Source organism: Sebastes fasciatus, chromosome 2 (genome assembly GCF_043250625.1).
Source record: "Sebastes fasciatus isolate fSebFas1 chromosome 2, fSebFas1.pri, whole genome shotgun sequence".
NCBI classification, from domain to species: domain Eukaryota; kingdom Metazoa; phylum Chordata; class Actinopteri; order Perciformes; family Sebastidae; genus Sebastes; species Sebastes fasciatus.
In genome coordinates, this window is record NC_133796.1 from 36,930,853 (window position 1) to 36,949,216 (window position 18,364).

At 41.8% G+C, this 18,364-nt stretch overlaps 2 protein-coding genes across 10 annotated transcripts in view; one reads left to right on the plus strand and one right to left on the minus strand.

The window, feature by feature from the left end:
- The window catches only part of trpm5 (transient receptor potential cation channel, subfamily M, member 5), a 30,677-nt gene extending 24,105 nt beyond the window's left edge, over window positions 1-6,572 (plus strand). The window contains exons 18-26 of the mRNA XM_074622532.1: window positions 1,936-2,054; window positions 2,234-2,366; window positions 3,449-3,623; window positions 3,821-3,989; window positions 4,140-4,318; window positions 5,353-5,485; window positions 5,879-5,951; window positions 6,047-6,137; window positions 6,278-6,572. Coding sequence (XP_074478633.1) covers window positions 1,936-2,054; window positions 2,234-2,366; window positions 3,449-3,623; window positions 3,821-3,989; window positions 4,140-4,318; window positions 5,353-5,485; window positions 5,879-5,951; window positions 6,047-6,137; window positions 6,278-6,423 — 1,218 coding nt within the window. The 3' untranslated portion in view covers window positions 6,424-6,572. The remainder of the gene's footprint in view (window positions 1-1,935; window positions 2,055-2,233; window positions 2,367-3,448; window positions 3,624-3,820; window positions 3,990-4,139; window positions 4,319-5,352; window positions 5,486-5,878; window positions 5,952-6,046; window positions 6,138-6,277) is intronic.
- Window positions 6,573-7,336: 764 nt separating this feature from the next.
- Window positions 7,337-16,866, minus strand: traf6 (TNF receptor-associated factor 6). Of its 9 annotated transcripts, none has more exons than XR_012592245.1 (10): window positions 16,653-16,837; window positions 14,512-14,843; window positions 14,196-14,346; window positions 13,575-13,733; window positions 13,363-13,434; window positions 12,189-12,266; window positions 11,725-12,054; window positions 9,420-10,261; window positions 8,589-9,042; window positions 7,337-8,035 (listed from the first exon to the last, which is right to left on the minus strand). XR_012592245.1 is itself a non-coding variant. In XM_074622563.1 (8 exons), the coding sequence occupies exons 2-8, from the start codon at window positions 14,841-14,843 to the stop codon at window positions 9,656-9,658; spliced, it is 1,728 nt and encodes a 575-aa protein (XP_074478664.1). In that variant the 5' UTR covers window positions 16,746-16,866; the 3' UTR covers window positions 7,337-9,655. The 9 variants fall into 9 exon arrangements, 4 of the variants coding, with proteins under 4 accessions (XP_074478664.1, XP_074478644.1, XP_074478673.1 ...); XR_012592246.1 differs by having other exon boundaries at window positions 7,337-8,043; XR_012592244.1 differs by having other exon boundaries at window positions 7,337-9,042.
- Window positions 16,867-18,364: the final 1,498 nt, after the last annotated feature.

An 18,364-nucleotide genomic window follows, 5' to 3' on the forward strand; every position in this document is an offset into this window, starting at 1 on the left:
CAATCTAAGTGTCACATGATTGGTCACATGATCTCAGTGTATACAGTATATACACACCTGTTCTGAAAGGCCCCAGAGTCTGCAAAACCTCTAAGCCAGGGGTACCACCATTTCACTTCACCAATTTTGACTATTTTGTATAGGTCAACTAATGCAACACAATGGGAAAAACATCAAGGGGGAAGATATATTATTTATATTTACTGTAGCGGTTGTGAAAGTGCTGCTGATTTAGACAACTGTGTCTTGCGTAGTACTATATATACTATACTAGGATTTGGTCGTCATGCTGGGCTTTGTGGTAGGACAGTCAGAGTTTACACACCAGTCTATGTCCCAATCCCAATGTCCACACTCACAGGCTCACAGATTTTGAGGCGCGTTCCCACAAAGTCTGTGAGGGTTTAGAGCTGTCCCTCTGTCGGATCGTCAAGTCCATGAGGGCTCTCTTGCAAACATTTTGAGCCCTTCATAAATACTTTCCGTAAGTCCGCATTTCTGCAGATTTTGCCTGAGGAAATTACCCACAATTCATAGCATTGCAATGTTAAACACAGGGTTACCGCGGTTACCAGTGGAAGCCCGCAGTCGTTAAAAAAAACAAAACGATAAAAGGAGGACGGCACACGGGTGTTCAGCCAGGCATATTTAAATTTACACAGAAACATTAAGGATTTAAGATGGTACATAAAAAACACATGAAATCCGAGTAATACAAGCAATAAATTATATTACACACCTGGTTTATTTATCAACCATTTCTTTTAATTTTGCTTAAAGTTTCAGTAGGCAGTATATTTTTGGCATCATTGGGCAACAAATTCCATAATAACTTTTCAGCATATTGTAATTCAAGTGTTCTGAGAGAAAACGAGACATCTGCACCTCCTCATGGCTCTGTTTTCAGGCTTTAGAAAATATAGCCTGTGACGCGAGACTTTGGCCAATCACAGGTCATTTCAGAGAGAGAGCGTTCCAGTTGAGCGTTCCTATTGGCTGTGCTCCGGCTGGTGGGCGGTACATGGTATTACCTCAACTGATCTCAACATGGCTTAAGCATACAGTAACAGAATATTGATTCATATTTGATCAGCGCTGCCTAGTTGGACCTTTTGGAGTACGCGATTTATTGACTGCCTCTAACACTCAAACATTTACCACGTGACATCTGTTAATTCCGTGAGGGTTCAGGTCTTAAGGCTGTAGGGGGAGGGCAGGGGGGGCGACATTGGGATTGGGCCTATCACTCTATGAAAACAGTATACTTCCCTCAGCTTGTTCTCAAACCAAGTGTGCCATCGAGGGACCAAGCGTTGGTCCTTGATGCACTTACAGGTGCCCAGTTCAAACCACAGGAGACAACTCAACCTTACACTCTAAGTGCAAGAGACATTTTACAGGATTGAGAGTTTGGGACACTGCTGGTGCTTCTAAAGCAGGAGGACTGTGTCCCCGCTAACTCTCTGTCGGCCCTGCAGGTGTGTCTGAATAGGACTCCAGTGTATGACCTGGCAGTGGGTATGTTAACATGAGAGAAATATTAAAAAAGCTTGAAAAGGTTTATTAAAGCCTCATTTACGTGCAAAGAACTAGAATTAGGATGTGAATACATTTACATATGAAATGTATGAAAGAATGAAACTTTACAGTAGCACACAACCTAAATTTAGATAGTAATGCTATTTATATTTCAGTCCAATTACTGTTACATATCACTTTCTACCAAATTACTACTAAAGCACATGAATATTCTATCAAAATGTTGGAAGTAGAAATGAAAGCCAGACTCTTGCAACAGGAATAAAAGTCACATCACACTTTGGTTGCTGGAAGGTTGCTGGAAAATGACTGGCTCTGTTTTTTATTTTAGATTTTTAAAAAGTGTACAAATAATGATGTCCTATAGTAATGAATAAACTGTCTTTTATGACACAGAGCTTCTTCACGGACGAAGAGATAAACATCTTGAAGAAGTTCAAGCTCTATGTAGAGGACAACTGGAACAAGTGCGACATGGTTGCCATCTCACTCTTTGTTGTTGGGGTTTCATGCAGGTAAGTGACATTGATGACACTGAGGAAATAAAACACAATAGGCTCGAGATTTGTTGTTATGATGGTCTAGGTTAGAGCATTAAGATAAAGGAGTGTGTGAATGAATTACTGAATGGGAAGAAGGGAAATAATTGAATAAACCACACAGTAAGTAATGTCTGTTTTCTTTGATTTTGCAGGATGGTGAGCAACACGTATGAGGCAGGAAGGACGGTTCTGGCGATAGACTTCATGGTGTTCACTCTGCGTCTGATCCACATCTTTGCGATTCACAAGCAGCTGGGCCCCAAGATCATCATTGTGGAAAGAATGGTGACCAAAACAAAGCATTACTATCTAAATATTCCAATTATGGACATTTTAAAGTGGACATATCGTGCTCATTTTTAGGTTCATTCTTGTATTTGGGGTTTCTACTAGAACATGTTTACATGCTTTAATGTTTTAAAAACACGTAATTTTTCTCCTACTGTCTGTCTGAATATACCTGTGCTCACCCTCCGTCTGAAATGCTCCGTTTTAGCGTCTGTCTCTTTAAACCCTCCTCCCGAAAAACCCAGTCTGCTGTGATTGGTCAGCATTTTCTGGTCTTACGCAGCTGCACTGTCACCGATGACTGTATAGCAGAGGGTCTGAGAAGTGAAGCTAATGCACCTTAAACTTGCATTCTTTCTAATAGCCAGCAGGGGGCGACTCCTCTGGTTGCAAAAAGAAGTCTATGAGCAAGTGAGCCTACTTCTCACTTGATACTTTAGCTCAGTAAACATTGTAAACATGAATTTATGGTCTCAATCGCTAGTTTCAAGTCTTCTTCAATACAGAATGATGTTCAAAAAATGATGGTCCCATTTAGAGTCAAATAGACCATAAAGTAGGGGATGCTACCACGGCGTTGTCCAGTGTGGGACATTTTGGTCCCCTGAAAATGTTATTCAGCGTTCGGTTGTACTTAGCACCACCCTCTCGTGTCACTTCTGGTTGCAAAAAATCCATGGACAAAAGCGATAGACAAAAATTAAGATGGCGACGGCCAAAATGTTGAACTTGAGACTATAAAACGCCAGTCCACAAACCAATGGGTGACGTCACGGTGACAACATCCACTTCTTATATGCAGTCTATGCTGTATAGTTGTGACATCACAACCTCACAGAAGCCCCTGATGGCTCGTTTAGAGTTTCTGAATACGGGCTGTGTGCATTTCTCCATGGATTGAGCATTTTGATACTTTCACAATATGACACCTAGACCTGCTTCATAGTCACAAGAGACATGGAAATCTCACTGTCTACAACATGACACCTTTAAGTGATGTTCATGATCATAGATGAAGACAATGTAGACGTAGTGAAGCCCATTAAAAAGACGAAAACATGTCTGTTTCTCCCATGCAGATGAAGGACGTTTTCTTCTTCCTTTTTTTCCTGAGTGTGTGGATGATTGCGTACGGCGTCGCCACCCAGGCTCTTCTCCACCCCAACGACCCAAGGATTGACTGGGTGTTTCGCAGAGCCTTGTACCGCCCCTACCTGCACATTTTTGGCCAGATCCCCCTGGAGGAAATAGATGGTAAATCACAGTAGATGCTAATTTCTTTATTCATTCAGTGTATAGAAGATGCAACTTCTAAATGTGTGTTTATCCATGACAAATGTGCAGTGTGACTGTTGTGTGAATGTTACATTTGAATAATTTATGCAATCAAGGATGCTTTCCATTAGCCTAAATGTCTTCTAATCTCATTTTCTTCATTTAACGGAGCACAGCTGCTCGCATGCCTGAAATTAACTGCACCGATGACTCAGAGGAGATTATCATGGGCCTACGGCCGCCATGTCCCAACATCTATGCCAACTGGCTGGTCATCCTGCTGCTGGTTATCTTCCTTCTTGTCACCAACGTCCTGCTGCTAAACCTGCTCATTGCCATGTTCAGGTAAGAGGCCGGGAATCCAGAAAACCCTCCATGTGTTTGTGACATGCGTTGACATAGCTAGTGGCTTCTTTGTACATTATAAAATCAAAAAACACAAACTGATTTTATTAGCTTTTTGTTCTTTCTTTCTTTTTTTTGTTCCATTTGCAGCTACACGTTCCAGGTAGTGCAGGGCAACACTGACATCTTCTGGAAGTTCCAGAGATACAACCTGATTGTGGAGTACCACAGCCGTCCAGCTCTGGCCCCACCCTTCATCATCATCAGCCACCTCTCTCAGCTCCTCCTCAGCCTCGTCAAGCAGCCGGCGTCCAAGCAGGAGCATCTTGGTATGAAGGTTATATCTGCATATTTCACCATCTTTCCATTAGTAACTAATTTATTAAAGGGACTGTAGGTAAGAATCAGAAATTGCTTGTTAATAGTGACACCTGTGGCTGTTAAGTCAACGACAGTCAATGTTGTCCTGTTGCTCGCGCTTGCACTACGTAGATGCGAGCGATCATCGGTCAAAAGAGTGAGGCAACACACATGAGACTGAACGGGATTGACAGCTAAAACCATAATATCACTAAATATTTCACATGTTTGGCAGTGATGTTATCTTACCTGTCCAATAGGAATTTTGCTGGCTCGTGGGCCATTTTGATACCCAAAACCAAACGGAGGTCCCTCCATGAAACGAAGCCCCGGCCGATGTTGATCCTAGTTTTCCCCCCCGACGTCGGTCACATTCCTGTTCTGTAAGACGGGCTTCACAAGATATAACTTTGTTTTTTTGTGCTCCCGTGAAGTTTGTGTTGGAGTCTGAGTTGTGGTGGGGGCTGCTCATTTCTCTACATTAGCAGACTCCATCTCTAACTGAACATTAGCTATCATTGCACACTGTTAGCGCTGAAGCGGAGCTGAAGAGAGTAAAGGCACTTGTGAACGCGCATGACGTCACATCTGTTGGATTTTCCCGGAAAAACCAGCCTGCATTCTTCACATTAAAAACAGTCTACAGGCTGATAGAAGAAACTAAGAAAGTCACGGAAAGCCTCTTTTTTTTTAGGTTAGGTTACAACATGTTCACACATTGGCAATAAAAAAAATGATTAAATAACATTTATAAGTGTAAAAACTTACATATTGTTCCTTTAAGCCATTCTACTTTATTTCAAACAGTTATTGAAATAGTCAATTTTGGCTTATCTGGCTAAATTAAAATGAATTGAAATACTGGAAAACCAACTGGGTGCTTATCTCTGTCCTTCACCTGCTCTATCCATGAAGATTGCCTGTTGGTTAATTGGTTATTGGACTGCCTCCTTGTGTGTGTGTGTGTGTGTGTGTGTGTGTGTGTGTGTGTGTGTTTTGCCAGAGAGGGAGCTGCCGGCGGGGCTAGACCAGAGGCTGATAACATGGGAGACGGTGCAGAAAGAGAACTACCTGGCCAAACTGGAACGCCAGCATTGGGAGAGCAGCGAGGAGAGGCTCAAGAGTACCTCCTCAAAGTAATGTAGATCTGTATAGTAGGAGTGGCTACGTTCCAAATCACATACTTTTTACTTTTAGTATATACTGCAGCTGCCCTTACAAAGTAGGTACTGGTCAGAATAACCAGAAAAGCGTGCATACTGCTTGCATACTGCAAAATGCAACCGGATATAGTAGGACATCCTGGTATTTTTGTCATACTGTGTTTGTCATACTAAATCTTTTTCTGGCATACTACATAGTATGTATGGGTATTGGAACACAGAGACACAAACAAGCTCTGATATCCCTACTGGACACTGCATGCCCTGCACAAAAACTGTAGCTTGTTTTAAAGCTCTTTTGCCCCCTGGTGGTGGAATATTGATTATTGCAGCATTGAAATTAACAGATTTTTGTTTGTGACTAAGGGTTCAGAGCTTGCTCAGGATTGTCGGTGGGTTCAAGGACCAAGAGAAACGACTGACATCCATGGAGGATCAGGTAAACCTGGAAAAAAAGTGACCTCAACTGCACTAGCTTGTAAGTAATCTGACCGAGAGTTTGTATAACCCTCAGTCATGTCTGGCTCTGTCTAGGTCAGATATTGTGGCGAGGTGTTATCCTGGATGGCAGAGTGCTTCGCTCAGAGCACACTCAAGTGCGGGAAAGAAGCTCCAAGAGCTCCAAGTGAGTCAGAAATCTAAAACAGGAAAAGATTGACTCATAATTGACAATCATGTGACAGTTGACAAAAATACTATTCTATACTCTTGCACTACTGTATGCATTTTGATCTAATATAATATCTGTATGACATGACATTTCAGTTTCTCTAACAAGCGGCAAGGCAAGCAGCCCCACGGACGCACCTCAAAGTCAACCAGAAGAAGAAGTCAAACAAGAAGGGAGAGAAACCAGATCAGGTCACTCAGGATATGGAGCTAACAAAAAATTCCCTTACATTGATGAATAAAAGATAACGCAGATAGAACGCAGACGGCTATTTATGATGCTATATGTATGATTTTTTGAATATTTTGAGGTATGATGATGGTGCAATTGGGGGAAAGGGGACTTTTGATTTGGTTGGATTTTAAATGAATAAAATGGTGTTGGATGTATTCACATAGATGTCTCCCTGCTTTTTGAGTGTTGCAGTTCTGTTACATATCTTAAGAACTAAATTCACTTAATTCCTGTCATTCTTTTTGCAAGTTAAGCTTTCGAGTTTAAAAATGTTTACTAAATCAGAATCATCTGAAAAAATTAAGAACTTCAGTAATTCAGGACACATTATTAATACTTACACAGCGTCCTGTTATAAGACGAGACTACTCTTAACTCTATTTTTCTTAGAGGAAATATTTTTACCAAGTTCCTTTAGTGCAGCAAAAACCTTTCCAATTTTGGTTCCTTGGTTTAAATAATAATAATAAAAAAAACAACAATTACAAATCAATTAATATTGTTTCCGTCATAATGTCTTAATTTCAGTAAAAGACATTAAATGTTAGACAGTGGCTGTGACTTTAAGTAAGTTTCACTTTAATTTAAGGCTATTTTCATCAGTATTTGGATCATATGCTGAAATTCGAGGCAAACAACATCTCATTCAATTATTAACATCAACAGTAATCATTATTTTACACAGTGAAATAACTGAATGGCATCATAACAATGCAATGTTACAGATGTTTTACAATACTAAAACAAAAACAATACAAAAAATGAATAGCATAATGTAAAGGCTTAACAGGCAGCATGTTGGTGTAAAGTAAAGACAATGACCCATCATGTTGGATTAGGTAGGAACTTTGATGAAAGGCACAATAAATTCTCAACAAAATGAGCAACTTAGTGACAAATCGGCACAGCTGTAATGTATGATATGTATATAAAAATCCAAAGTGGTGATGAAACAGGGTAAACAGAAAGTGTAAAGACTGATTTTGCCACAGTGATTCCCCAAAAACAGGACAGTCAAAAGTAGTGAAGCATGAGATGCTGATATTGGAACGCACATGAATGTGTTTTGCTATTCCTTTTCCTTAAATGTACCTTACTGAAAAGGTACCCTGTGGAGTTTTTTGTGTAAACACAGTTAAGTTTACGGTCAGTGTTTCTCATCGAAATACACTCTTATGTATCCTTGAGGTCCAACAAATGTGTTGAATTCATTTCATGCCTCATAAAACACTTGCGAAGCAGACTTTTGAATATTTTGCAATGTTTCCAAATATCCATCCGTACATCAACTAGTAGTCTTCTTCTTCTTCCTTTGCTGGAACATTTCTAAATTGCTTGCCATGTGACCTCCACCAAATATCCTCTGTAATACCATGACACCAAGGGATACTACACAGCCATCCTTTTGTTTGATGGACACACCGTTTCTTTGCTCTGTCCGCTGCTTCATCTTCTCTACTCAACTTCTCGTTTCCCCAACAGATATATTAAAAAATAAATAGATACTGTATTCCAAGATAGCACCCCATTCATTCCAATGAAAGTTGCTCACCTGGCGCATACACAGACAAAAACAGATTACCGTGTTTTGGATCCGTTGCACTTGCACATTAGAAACCCTGTCTGTCTGAGCCGGCTGACTCTCTGCAAATGGACAAATCAAAAACCTAATAATCACAAAAACAATTACTCTTTTGTCAGGGATGATCAGGACAATAATCATCTGCTTCAACTCCAACTTTCTGATCCACTCCGTCAACACTCCTAAACTGGAGCAAAGCTGTAATTTCTAAAATGTTCAGTGAGAAATATTCTTCTGAATACTCCCAAAAGGCACTGCACAACAAGAAGATTTTTTTGCAGAGTATGCATTGCCTCAAATCCACGCAGCCACATCAATGATTGTTAAAAACAAAAGTTAAACTCAATAAAAGTCAGCATGCAAGTGCTGTTAGAGCTCTTACAGATGTTTTATTTTTGTTGGACTCAAATTGTGCTTGTGGCACTTCTTCACTGTTTTATAGCCACTTCTTTTATATGATTCGGTGTGGGGAAAATGTCTTTTTCAACCAAAGCACATCACACGACTCGCAATTCCACTTTCCACTGTGGCCACTACAACAAAATTGCTACACAGCCCAGAGCGTCTCCTCCTGGGGGGATTCGTTTTACCTGTTCGCCTTGTTCTTCATTTTTTTTTTATAGCTTGTGTGCACTACTCATTTTTCTTCTCACTCTCTGCAGTCGTTGAGAATGTGCGTCTCATCACCTACACGCCCCTGTGCATACATGCGTATGTCTTATAGTAAGAGGATATAATGGACATCTGCTCGTAAAAACATTACTCCATGGCATCACTGGTGGTCAAAAACTCCACAGGGTATCTTTAACATCATTTTCACATTCAGTGCCGTCTCCAACAACCAGAACAAGAGCGCAAAGTCTTGCAGTAACATTCAGTCTGCAGGCAGCGAGTGCACATCTAAAACTGGTGATGTTGAGCTGATTAAACACTTCTGACTATTATACAAAAATGTAACTTATAAGGCTCGCTGCTGAATGTTGGTACCTTATGGGTGAGAACATACATTTCAAATATATTAAAAAGGATTGTGCTGTATATAAACTGGGGAAAAAAAGTTGGGAAACTTGTGTTTGGTCGATTATTTCTCTGTTGTTACTATGCTAATTGGCATTGTATTTTACATCGTTGGAAAGCCTGTTTATTTACCTTCACAATTATTTCCAGCTTGTAAGGATCATGCATTTGTGAGCATTTTGGCAAATTGTTCTTGGGCGCTACCCACATAATCAGCTGTGCTGCTCATCCCACAAATGCATGATCCTTACAAGTTGGACATCGTTGTGAAGGTAAATAAACAGGCTTTCCAACAATGTAAAATACAATGACCATTAGCATTGTAACAACAGAGAAATAATCCGCAAAACACAAGTTTCCCAACTTTTTTTTCCCAGTTTATTTATTATTAAAACTAAAATCACACTGACATTTAAAAGTTGTTAAACACATAAATACTAGCATACTTGCACTGTCCAAATTTTAAATGGGTGTGAACATCAATTTTCCTCCTCCTGATGTCCATTCATTAAAATTAACTGAGCAGTATTCAAACACTGGGAGGTTCACTGTGCTGACATCTCAGCACGATACGAGATACGTGATACGAGATACGAGGTACGAGATACGAGATACGAGATACGAGATACGAGTTTGACTTTTAGTCCCTCGAAACTGAGGCCTCGGGTCCTCGCGGCTGCACTGCCGGTCCCTCACGGTGAAACATATTGTCAAAGCGCGGCGTCACCTCGCAGCGGATGAGCAGAGTGTCGTCTTTCACAAAGGTTCTCTGAGTCAGCTGATGCAGGTGCAGGAAGGTGACGTAGCCGAACCCTTTGGGGTTGCGCTGGATGGTGGGCTTCTGGAAGGCCTGCAGGTCTGGTTTAGTCTCCATCAGCTCCATGTGGTGCTGACCCTCGGGGCCCTGGTCCAGGATGGCGAGGCGGATGGTGCCCTGGAACGGCCAGGTCAGCTGCCCGTCGAAAACTCCTTGCATGGTGTGGACGAAGAGGGAGATGAAGTTGGAGCAGCGCGGGGCGTTGGGGGTCTGCAGGTGGAGGCGCAGGCACAGCTTGTAGCCCGGACGGCCCGTGTAGAAGCCGGGGCTGTGCTCGACCACCGGCAGGCCTGCTTCTTGGCTCCGCACGTGGGCAGAGAAACCTTTGAGGCGCCAGATGAAGATGCCGTGACACTGCTGGGACTCCAGGTCCTTCACGGTCTCCTCCAGCATCGACACTTTACGCCGGATCTCTGCGAGCTGGCCGGCCTGAGGAAGAGACGGAACAATAGGTTAAAAAATCTGGTTTTACACAGGATGCGTTCAGGCACAGTATTGAGTGTAGGTCCCCTGTGTTTTGGAGGCACTCAGAGCCAAACACACAATCACTGTAATTATGCATGTAAAATGAAAGAGAATAGACGTCTTTAAAAGGGTACAGCGGGAGTGAAACATGAGAGCCTGTGTAGACAGCTGTATTGATTAAAATACAAGACGGCCGACTGAAAAGCACAGCTCAGTCCTGAGCAGACACACGGTTAAACTGTCTGTGCTCAAACAGGTAGAGACAATGTGCTGCCAGAACAACTGAACCATCTGGAAAATTAATGGAGACACAACTCAAACTCAATATTGATCTATGATCTGAGGAAAGCATGGCTAAAGCATCATGTATCTTTACTAGGGCTGCCAACGTTAACACGATAATAACGTGAAATTCGTTTTAACGCCGCTAATTTCTTTAACGTATTAACGCAACTTGCGATTTTTTGGTTGTAGCTGGCTCAGTTTTAAAGCTAGAGTGAAGATACTGGTATCATATGAAACTAGAAAACCTAAAGAATCCATTGGTAAACTCTTGGCCAACTCTGTCATACTAGCTAGTGAGGAAGGAGATTAAATAACGCTCCAAACTCACGCTCAATTTTGGCGAGGAATAACTGGCATGTCCATTTTCAAAAGGGGTCCCTTGACCTCAAGATCAGTGAATGTAAATGGGTTCTATGTGTACCCACGAGTCTCCCCTTTACAGACATGCTCACTTTATGATAATCACATGCAGTTTGGGGCAAGTCATAGTCAAGTCAGCACACTGACACACTGACAGCTGTCGCTGTCGGTTGAGCTGCAGTTTGCCATGTTATGATTTGAGCATATTTTTTTAATGCTAAATGCAGTACCTGTGAGGGTTTCTGGACCATATTTGTCATTGTTTTGAGTTGTTCATTGATTTCCAATAATAAATATATACATACATTTACATAAAGCAGCATATTTGCCCACTCCCATGTTGATAAGAGTATTAAATACTTGGCAAATCTCCCTTTAAGGTACATTTTAAACAGATAAAGAATGTGCGATTAATAACTATGGACAATCATGCTATTATTCGCGATCAACTATGGACAATTGTGATTAATCAAGATTAAATAATCGACTTAATCGACTGACAGCCCTGATTTTTACTGGAACTATATTTTCCAACAGAGCAACTTTTACATCTCCTTTTCTTCTCCTAATTCACACTTTCCCCCAAATGACCAGGGTCTAATGAAATATAAAATATAGTGGTATCTCTTTATGTAAAACCATTGAGCCACTGAGTACCAGATTGAGGCTTGATTCTCTGGCTCGTCTTTGTCTTTTAAAAGCCGCCAACTAACTCTACATTAAATCATTTTGTAAGGTCATAGATTCCATGACAAGTCGCATGCACATGTCTTCCTCTTTACCTGTGTTTCTTTTAAGATGATGAGCTCACGCAGCTGGTGATCCTGGTGTACCAGCCGTCTGTCCATCTCCCTGATACTCTGCATGGCCTCATTGGGCTGACCCGGGGCACAGTTGCTGCTGCTGCTGCTGCAGCTCGCAGCTCCTCTGGGCCCGCTACAGGCCGACGACGCCGCAGCTCCTTGATCCTCGGAGGAAACGGAGGGTCGTAGCGCCCACAGGGATTTGGGTGAGGTGCCGTTGAGGCTGAGGCCACGCACGAACTCGGCCATGTAGCGCATGTGACTCTGTGTGAACTCCTGCATGTGCTGAGCCAGGTTGTGGCGCTGCATCTGCGGAGACAGACGATTTTTCTTTGAGACATCTGGTCTGCGGTGCTGATAGGGCTAATAGTCGTGTAACAAACCACGTTCTCAAGGATTGTTCTCTTTAACAGTGTGTAGAAGATTTGAATGTGATCACGTACCCTTTCCTTACATCCAAAGGTGCTGAAGTTACAGGCGATGGGTGCTTTTGGGCAATCTATATCACAATGAGATTCCATCTGAAACAAAAAACATTAGCTTAGCTTCACTGTAGGGCTGTCAAAGTTAACACGATAATAATGCGTTAACGCAAATCCATTTTAACGCACCTAATTTCTTTAACACATTAACGCAACTTATGATTTTTAAGGTTGCAGCGGGCTACGTTTTAAAGCTGGAGTGAAGATCTGGCATCATACGAAACTAGAAAACCTAAGAAATCCATTGGTTCCAACCATGTCATAATAGCTTGTCGCAAAGGAGGCTAAATAACGCTCCAAACTTATGCTAAATTTTGGCGAGGCAAAAACTTGTATGGCCATTTTCAAAGGGGTCCCTTGACCTCTGACATCAAGATATGTGAATGAAAATGGGTTCTATGGGTACCCACGAGTCTCCCCTTTACAGACATGACCACTTTATGATAATCACATGCAGTTTGGGGCAAGTCATAGTCAAGTCAGCACACTGACACACTGACAGCTGTTGTTGCCTGTTATGGTTTGAGCATATTTTTTATTGTAAATGCAGTACCTGTGAGGGTTTCTGGACAGTATTTGTCATTGTTTTGTGTTGTTAATTGATTTCCAATAATACATATATACATACATTTACATAAAGCAGCATAATTGTTGATAAGAGTATAATAGTATTAAATGCTTGACAAATCTCCCTTTAAGGTACATTTTGAACAAATACAAAATGTGTGATTAATTTGCGATTAATCCCGATTAACTATGGACAATCATGCGAGTAAACATTTTAATCAATGACAGCCCTACTTGATTTCCATCTATTAATTCAAATCAGTATTCCAACAAGCCAGTTATTACTGTATAATTGAGGACAGAAGTAATGAGGAAACCCTCTTGGAGATAATTACTTTCCTGTTTCACACAGAAAACCATTTAAACGTCATGATTGCACTCGCTGCAGAAATAGTGGATGCCCACATCAACTGTGACTGGTTGTTGAATGGTTCCCCATTGTTTAATCAAAAGAGAAGTTATTGTTGACAGAAGTTACAGTAAATTATTAACAATTCACAAATACTCTATACAACTATTTTGATCTACCAGAGGCCTTTTTTTTCATGGCAGATACTGAATAACTCACCTGGTCTCTGACGAGATCAATCTCACAGTACTGGCACTTGACATTGGCGAAGGGACACTGCTGCTCATGAAGCTGAAGGAGCAACCAGAACAGAGTTTAAGGAGACTAATACTCACTGATACACAATGCAGCTGTGTCATTTTCCTACAAGAAAAACTATTTTGGCAAAAAAAAGCAAGAGGAGCAAATTGGATGAAGTGAGTCCACATTACCTCTCTTTCCTCATAAACAAAGCTCGTCACACAATCTGGACATGACACGGGTCTCCGTTGGCACTCGACAGTCGTGTGCTCCTCTACGTGGCTCTTTCTCACAGGCTCCTGGCACTGTAGGCACAGCACGGTGGCAAACTGACACTGAGCCAGATGATTCTGGGAGGAAAAGAAGACGCTGACACTGTAAGACATATAACAATTTCATCGTCCAACCAGAGAAAGACGGCGTTCTCTACTTGGCACCTAACACATATTTTATATGCCAAAGACAGGATGCACAGTGTGAGGAAATGTTGGAACAGTGCTGACTATGGTGGTGTTGACAGGGGAAGAGGCTGGTTTTTTACTACCTTATTTTACTGAGGCAGTTCTTTTTTTTATTTGTTTACAAGTAGTGATGGATGAACCATAAATAATAACAATTATATGATCATTTATGGTTTATACAGCATAATAAACACATCTAAGCAATCAAAATGAGCTAAATATCATTTGAATCTTACGATGCCACCCAGTGGCATTTTAAATTCTAGATTTTTAACTTTTAACTTTTCTGTTTCCATGTTCTTGGTTGTGGAGTTGCATTAAAAAAAAAACTCAGTGATGCCTGATGCTTACCTCTAAATGTCGGAGCTCCATTTTCTCAGCACAGTCTTTGTTTTGACAGCGAACAGTTAGCGACAGAATCTCCCGTTTGGCGAAGTTATCTGGAAACAACTGGTCTTCTAACAGCCTTTCGTTGTCCACAGGGCATTTCTGTCCTGTACCACTGTTTTTGCAAAGAGGAAGTAATAATTTATGAAGCGCGTTAGAAATATCATGTTCTGTGTGGTGCTTTATATCTGAGCAGGAAAGTTAGTGTCAGTGAAAAGGTTGCATCAGTTACTGCGGCCTGGAGCGCATTTATTTTTCAGAGAGCTGCACAATAGCATACCGAATAGACTTCTCGATGCAGTTCTTGCAGAATCGGTGACCGCAGGGCGTTTGAATGGCGTTCCTCAAAGCCATGAGGCAGATAGGGCACTCGTATTTACTCTCTAGAGGAGGGTCAAAGTCCACGTCGTAGCCCTGGGGGGGGACGGCGGCCTGCAGACTAGCGGAGGTGGAGGTGCCGCTCATGAAGGTGCCGGGGCTCTCTGAAGGGCTGAGGAGGGATTCCCGTTCCCTTTCCAGCATCGCCAACGCACAGCCGGACAGCTCTCCACCGACAGCTCCTTCATAGCTGTCCTCCTCCAAACTCCCCTTACTGCTGTCAAAGCAAGCCATCTGTGGAGATTCCGACAAAAATGGGACATCAAAGGGTGGAAGTGGCAAAAGAAATGAATTGTAAATAATCTTTTTTTTTTTTAAGTTGGCATCAGTAATTATTTTCTCTCTTATAGTGGGAGGTCATTACTTCAACAATACTGAAGACACCTCAGCAAAGACTTTTCTATTCAAAACAGCTGAAAAGGTTTTATATCACGGGATGGTACAGTATATCAAGGGGGCATCTTCACTTTGTGATAACTGTGTGGGACACCAACACCTAAACTCAATGAAACAGCTGGATAAAGTGGTGCGAGCTGCATCAAAAATGACAAGACAGAAGCTACCATCCTTCGCTGAAATGTACACCATTAGGCTACTAATAGATTCTACAGGACTCATCTCAGCCTACGAACTATCTTTTTAACTTCCTCCCTTCAACTAACCATCTTTTCAACTTCCTCTCTTCTTTTAAAAGACAAAAAAGACAAGAAAAATATTAGATCGAGGATAGCCAGGTTCTGTAAAAGCCCCTATTCAGAGACTCCTTCACTCCTAAAACACCAGATGGGTTATTAATCTCTATGGAGAATAATAATAACTTAAAGCTGCAGTGGGTAGAAATGGAGCAAATATGAGATTAAAAAAAGTTATTTTTATAAAACGGTCACTATATCCTGACAGTAATGCATGAGACAGGTAATCTGAAAAAAAATAAAATCATGTGCCTCTATGTCCCCGGTGCAGCCGGAGCACAGCCAATAGGAACGCTCTCTCTCTGAAATGACCTGTGATTGGCCAAAGTCTCCCGTCACGGGCTAGATTTTCTAAAGCCTGAAAACAGAGCCATGAGGAGGAGCAGAAGTCTAGTTATCTCTTAGAACACTTGAATTACAATATGCTGAAAGGTTATTATGGAATATTTGCCCAGTGATACCAAAAATATTTTGCCTACTGAAGCTTTAACTCTCTTAAGGTATACCATAAGATACTGTAATGGAATGTACATAATAGTACACATCATAGTTAGTTAGTTTGTGGTGATAATATCATACCTATGGGAATGCTTCAAGGTTGCCACTAACAATGATTATTAATTATGGAATAATCAGTAGGACCTAGATTACTTCTAATTTCAAATAATTGATAAATCATTTGGTCTTTGAATTGTCAGAAAATGTTGTTTTAAGTTTCTGTCACATGTTTTATGTTTCAGTGAGGTGACGTCTTGAGGTTTCTGTTTTGTTTTTGGTTTACATGAGTTCACCAAAGCTCAACTAAATGACAATACAGTAATACATCTTGAATCCTGAATATTGAGTTAAATACTGTTTTTCAGATCATGGCATCCCTTCATATGAAGAAATATACTGAGGATTGGTAGTTTAACATACACACAACAATATCAACACAATTATAATGCAGCTATATTCATTAAGTAACGGTGTAGCTGCATCTGTGTACATAGAAACCACATATATATATTACTCTTACTGTTAATCCAGTAACAAACACTGTAGAATATGAACTGGAAGTATCGAAACCTACTAGTCACTAGCTGCTCACCGACACTATAAACTCCTGCTAGAATGAGGTAACGTAAAGCAAAACGTTACACCTATAATGGGCAGTAACATCATTAGTTTTCATAATTAACATGACTCAACAAACTAAAGTGGTAGCTAGCTAACACCCAGAAGCCACCGTAAATCATATATTACACAATAATCAAGTGTTGTCACTTGATGCAGCAGTCATGCTCCTGGATGCGGAACTGACACTTTGAACCTGTGATGCTAAAGAGCGACTAAAAGAACAGATACTGACCAAAACAGCAGCGATCGTCCTCCTCAGCTACAACGGCATTAAAGTACTGACTGTACACATGTGAAAGCAGATATTATTCTTATATAATACCACCTTTGTCTGGAAATCGTCTCGAACTTTTCGTTTCTACAGAATTTCCTGTTTTCGTTTCCTGACGTCATCACACAGATGACCTGTTGAGTTGTTGCTAGGTGATGACGTGAGCGCCGCCGGGCGGCCGGAGGCTGAGTCTGCAGTTGGTTGCCACTAGTGATGGGAATATCAGCTCTTTTTTGTGAGCCAGATCATTTGGCTCAGCTCAGCTCACCAACAAGATCCGGCTCTTTCGGCTCCCAAACGCCTCTTAGTTTGACCACTTCTGCCTTTTATAATTCAGCCAAATTTAGCGCTATTTTGACCTATGATTAGTATGTGTGCACATATATCACTTAAATTATTTAATATAATTATACTAAACCTTATAATTTCCAGAATGCCACAATTTTACATGCTGCTTCGTTTCCGACTGTCACTCATCTTGTCTGCTATTCGCGCACTGCACTCCTCACTCTCTTTCTCTCTTCCTCTCCCTCCTGCTCTGTACCTGTAGACCACCGGCGCGCCAGCGCGCCGCGCACCCCCGCCCCTCCAGGCTTGATGCTATGATCCTTGTCTGTCATTACCTGATTGGTCGCACAGACGTCATTAACACAACATTCAGTCACAGTCAGTGCATAGAGTGCCCATGGCGCGGAGAAGATCGTCCTATCATTCTGCCTTGAATTAAATGGACTGTTTGTAACTTTTTACACATATTAATCTACCAGGTCGATTTCCCATGCGCGCTAGCATATGCGCGCTCGCGTGTGGCTACGCTATTCAGACTCGGACTCAAACACAAACTACACAGAAGCACCAAAACCGCAAAGTTCTATCTAGTGAAGCCTGTCTTGCAAAACAGTGTTGGCCGCGGTTGTAGTACGCGGGGGAGACCGTAGCTTTGGTCTCCAGGACCAGATCTCTGCTGTATTCTGCTCCTCTGCTCCTCTGCCTGCCTGTCTTCACTCACACAACGCGCTCGTTCTCGCTCCACCTCACGTTCATGCGCGCACACTACACACTGCAGAAGACTTCGTAGCTCTGAGAATATCTAGTGAATGTACAGTGGATGTTTGTGCAGAAATAAATGCTGCAGCTCCTCCAGACTAACAGAGGTTTCCCGCATCTTGTGAAGTGACAGGGCTCTGGAGCGAGAAACGTTATCGTCTCTGACTGGGTGCCGGTGTCTTCCCTACGGGCGCAGTCGGAGATGATAACGTTTCTCTTCCTGCTTCCGCCCCGGAGGAAGAAGCAGGAAAAGCCAACACTAGCATCAGCAGTGATTCATGGAGAGACCTTCGTCTGGTCAGCTAACATTACTGCCAAGCAGGTGAAATATAGAGAGATATTGTGGTTTTAGCTGACTGTTTTGAGCAATGCTCGTTCATGTCTAGGTAGAGCAAGCAAGCGCGAGCCCAACGCTGACTTTCGTTGACTTAACGGCCACAGGTGTCGCTGTTAACAAGCATTTCCGAAAGTTAAAAACAGTCCCTTTAATACATCCATGGTCATACTGCCTTGAATTAACAAAAAAAAAAAAAAAAAAAAACGTCTCTCGGATGGGAGCCGGCTCTTATCGTTCACTTAAGAGGAGCCGGCTCTTTGAACCGGCTCGTTCGCGACCGACACATCAC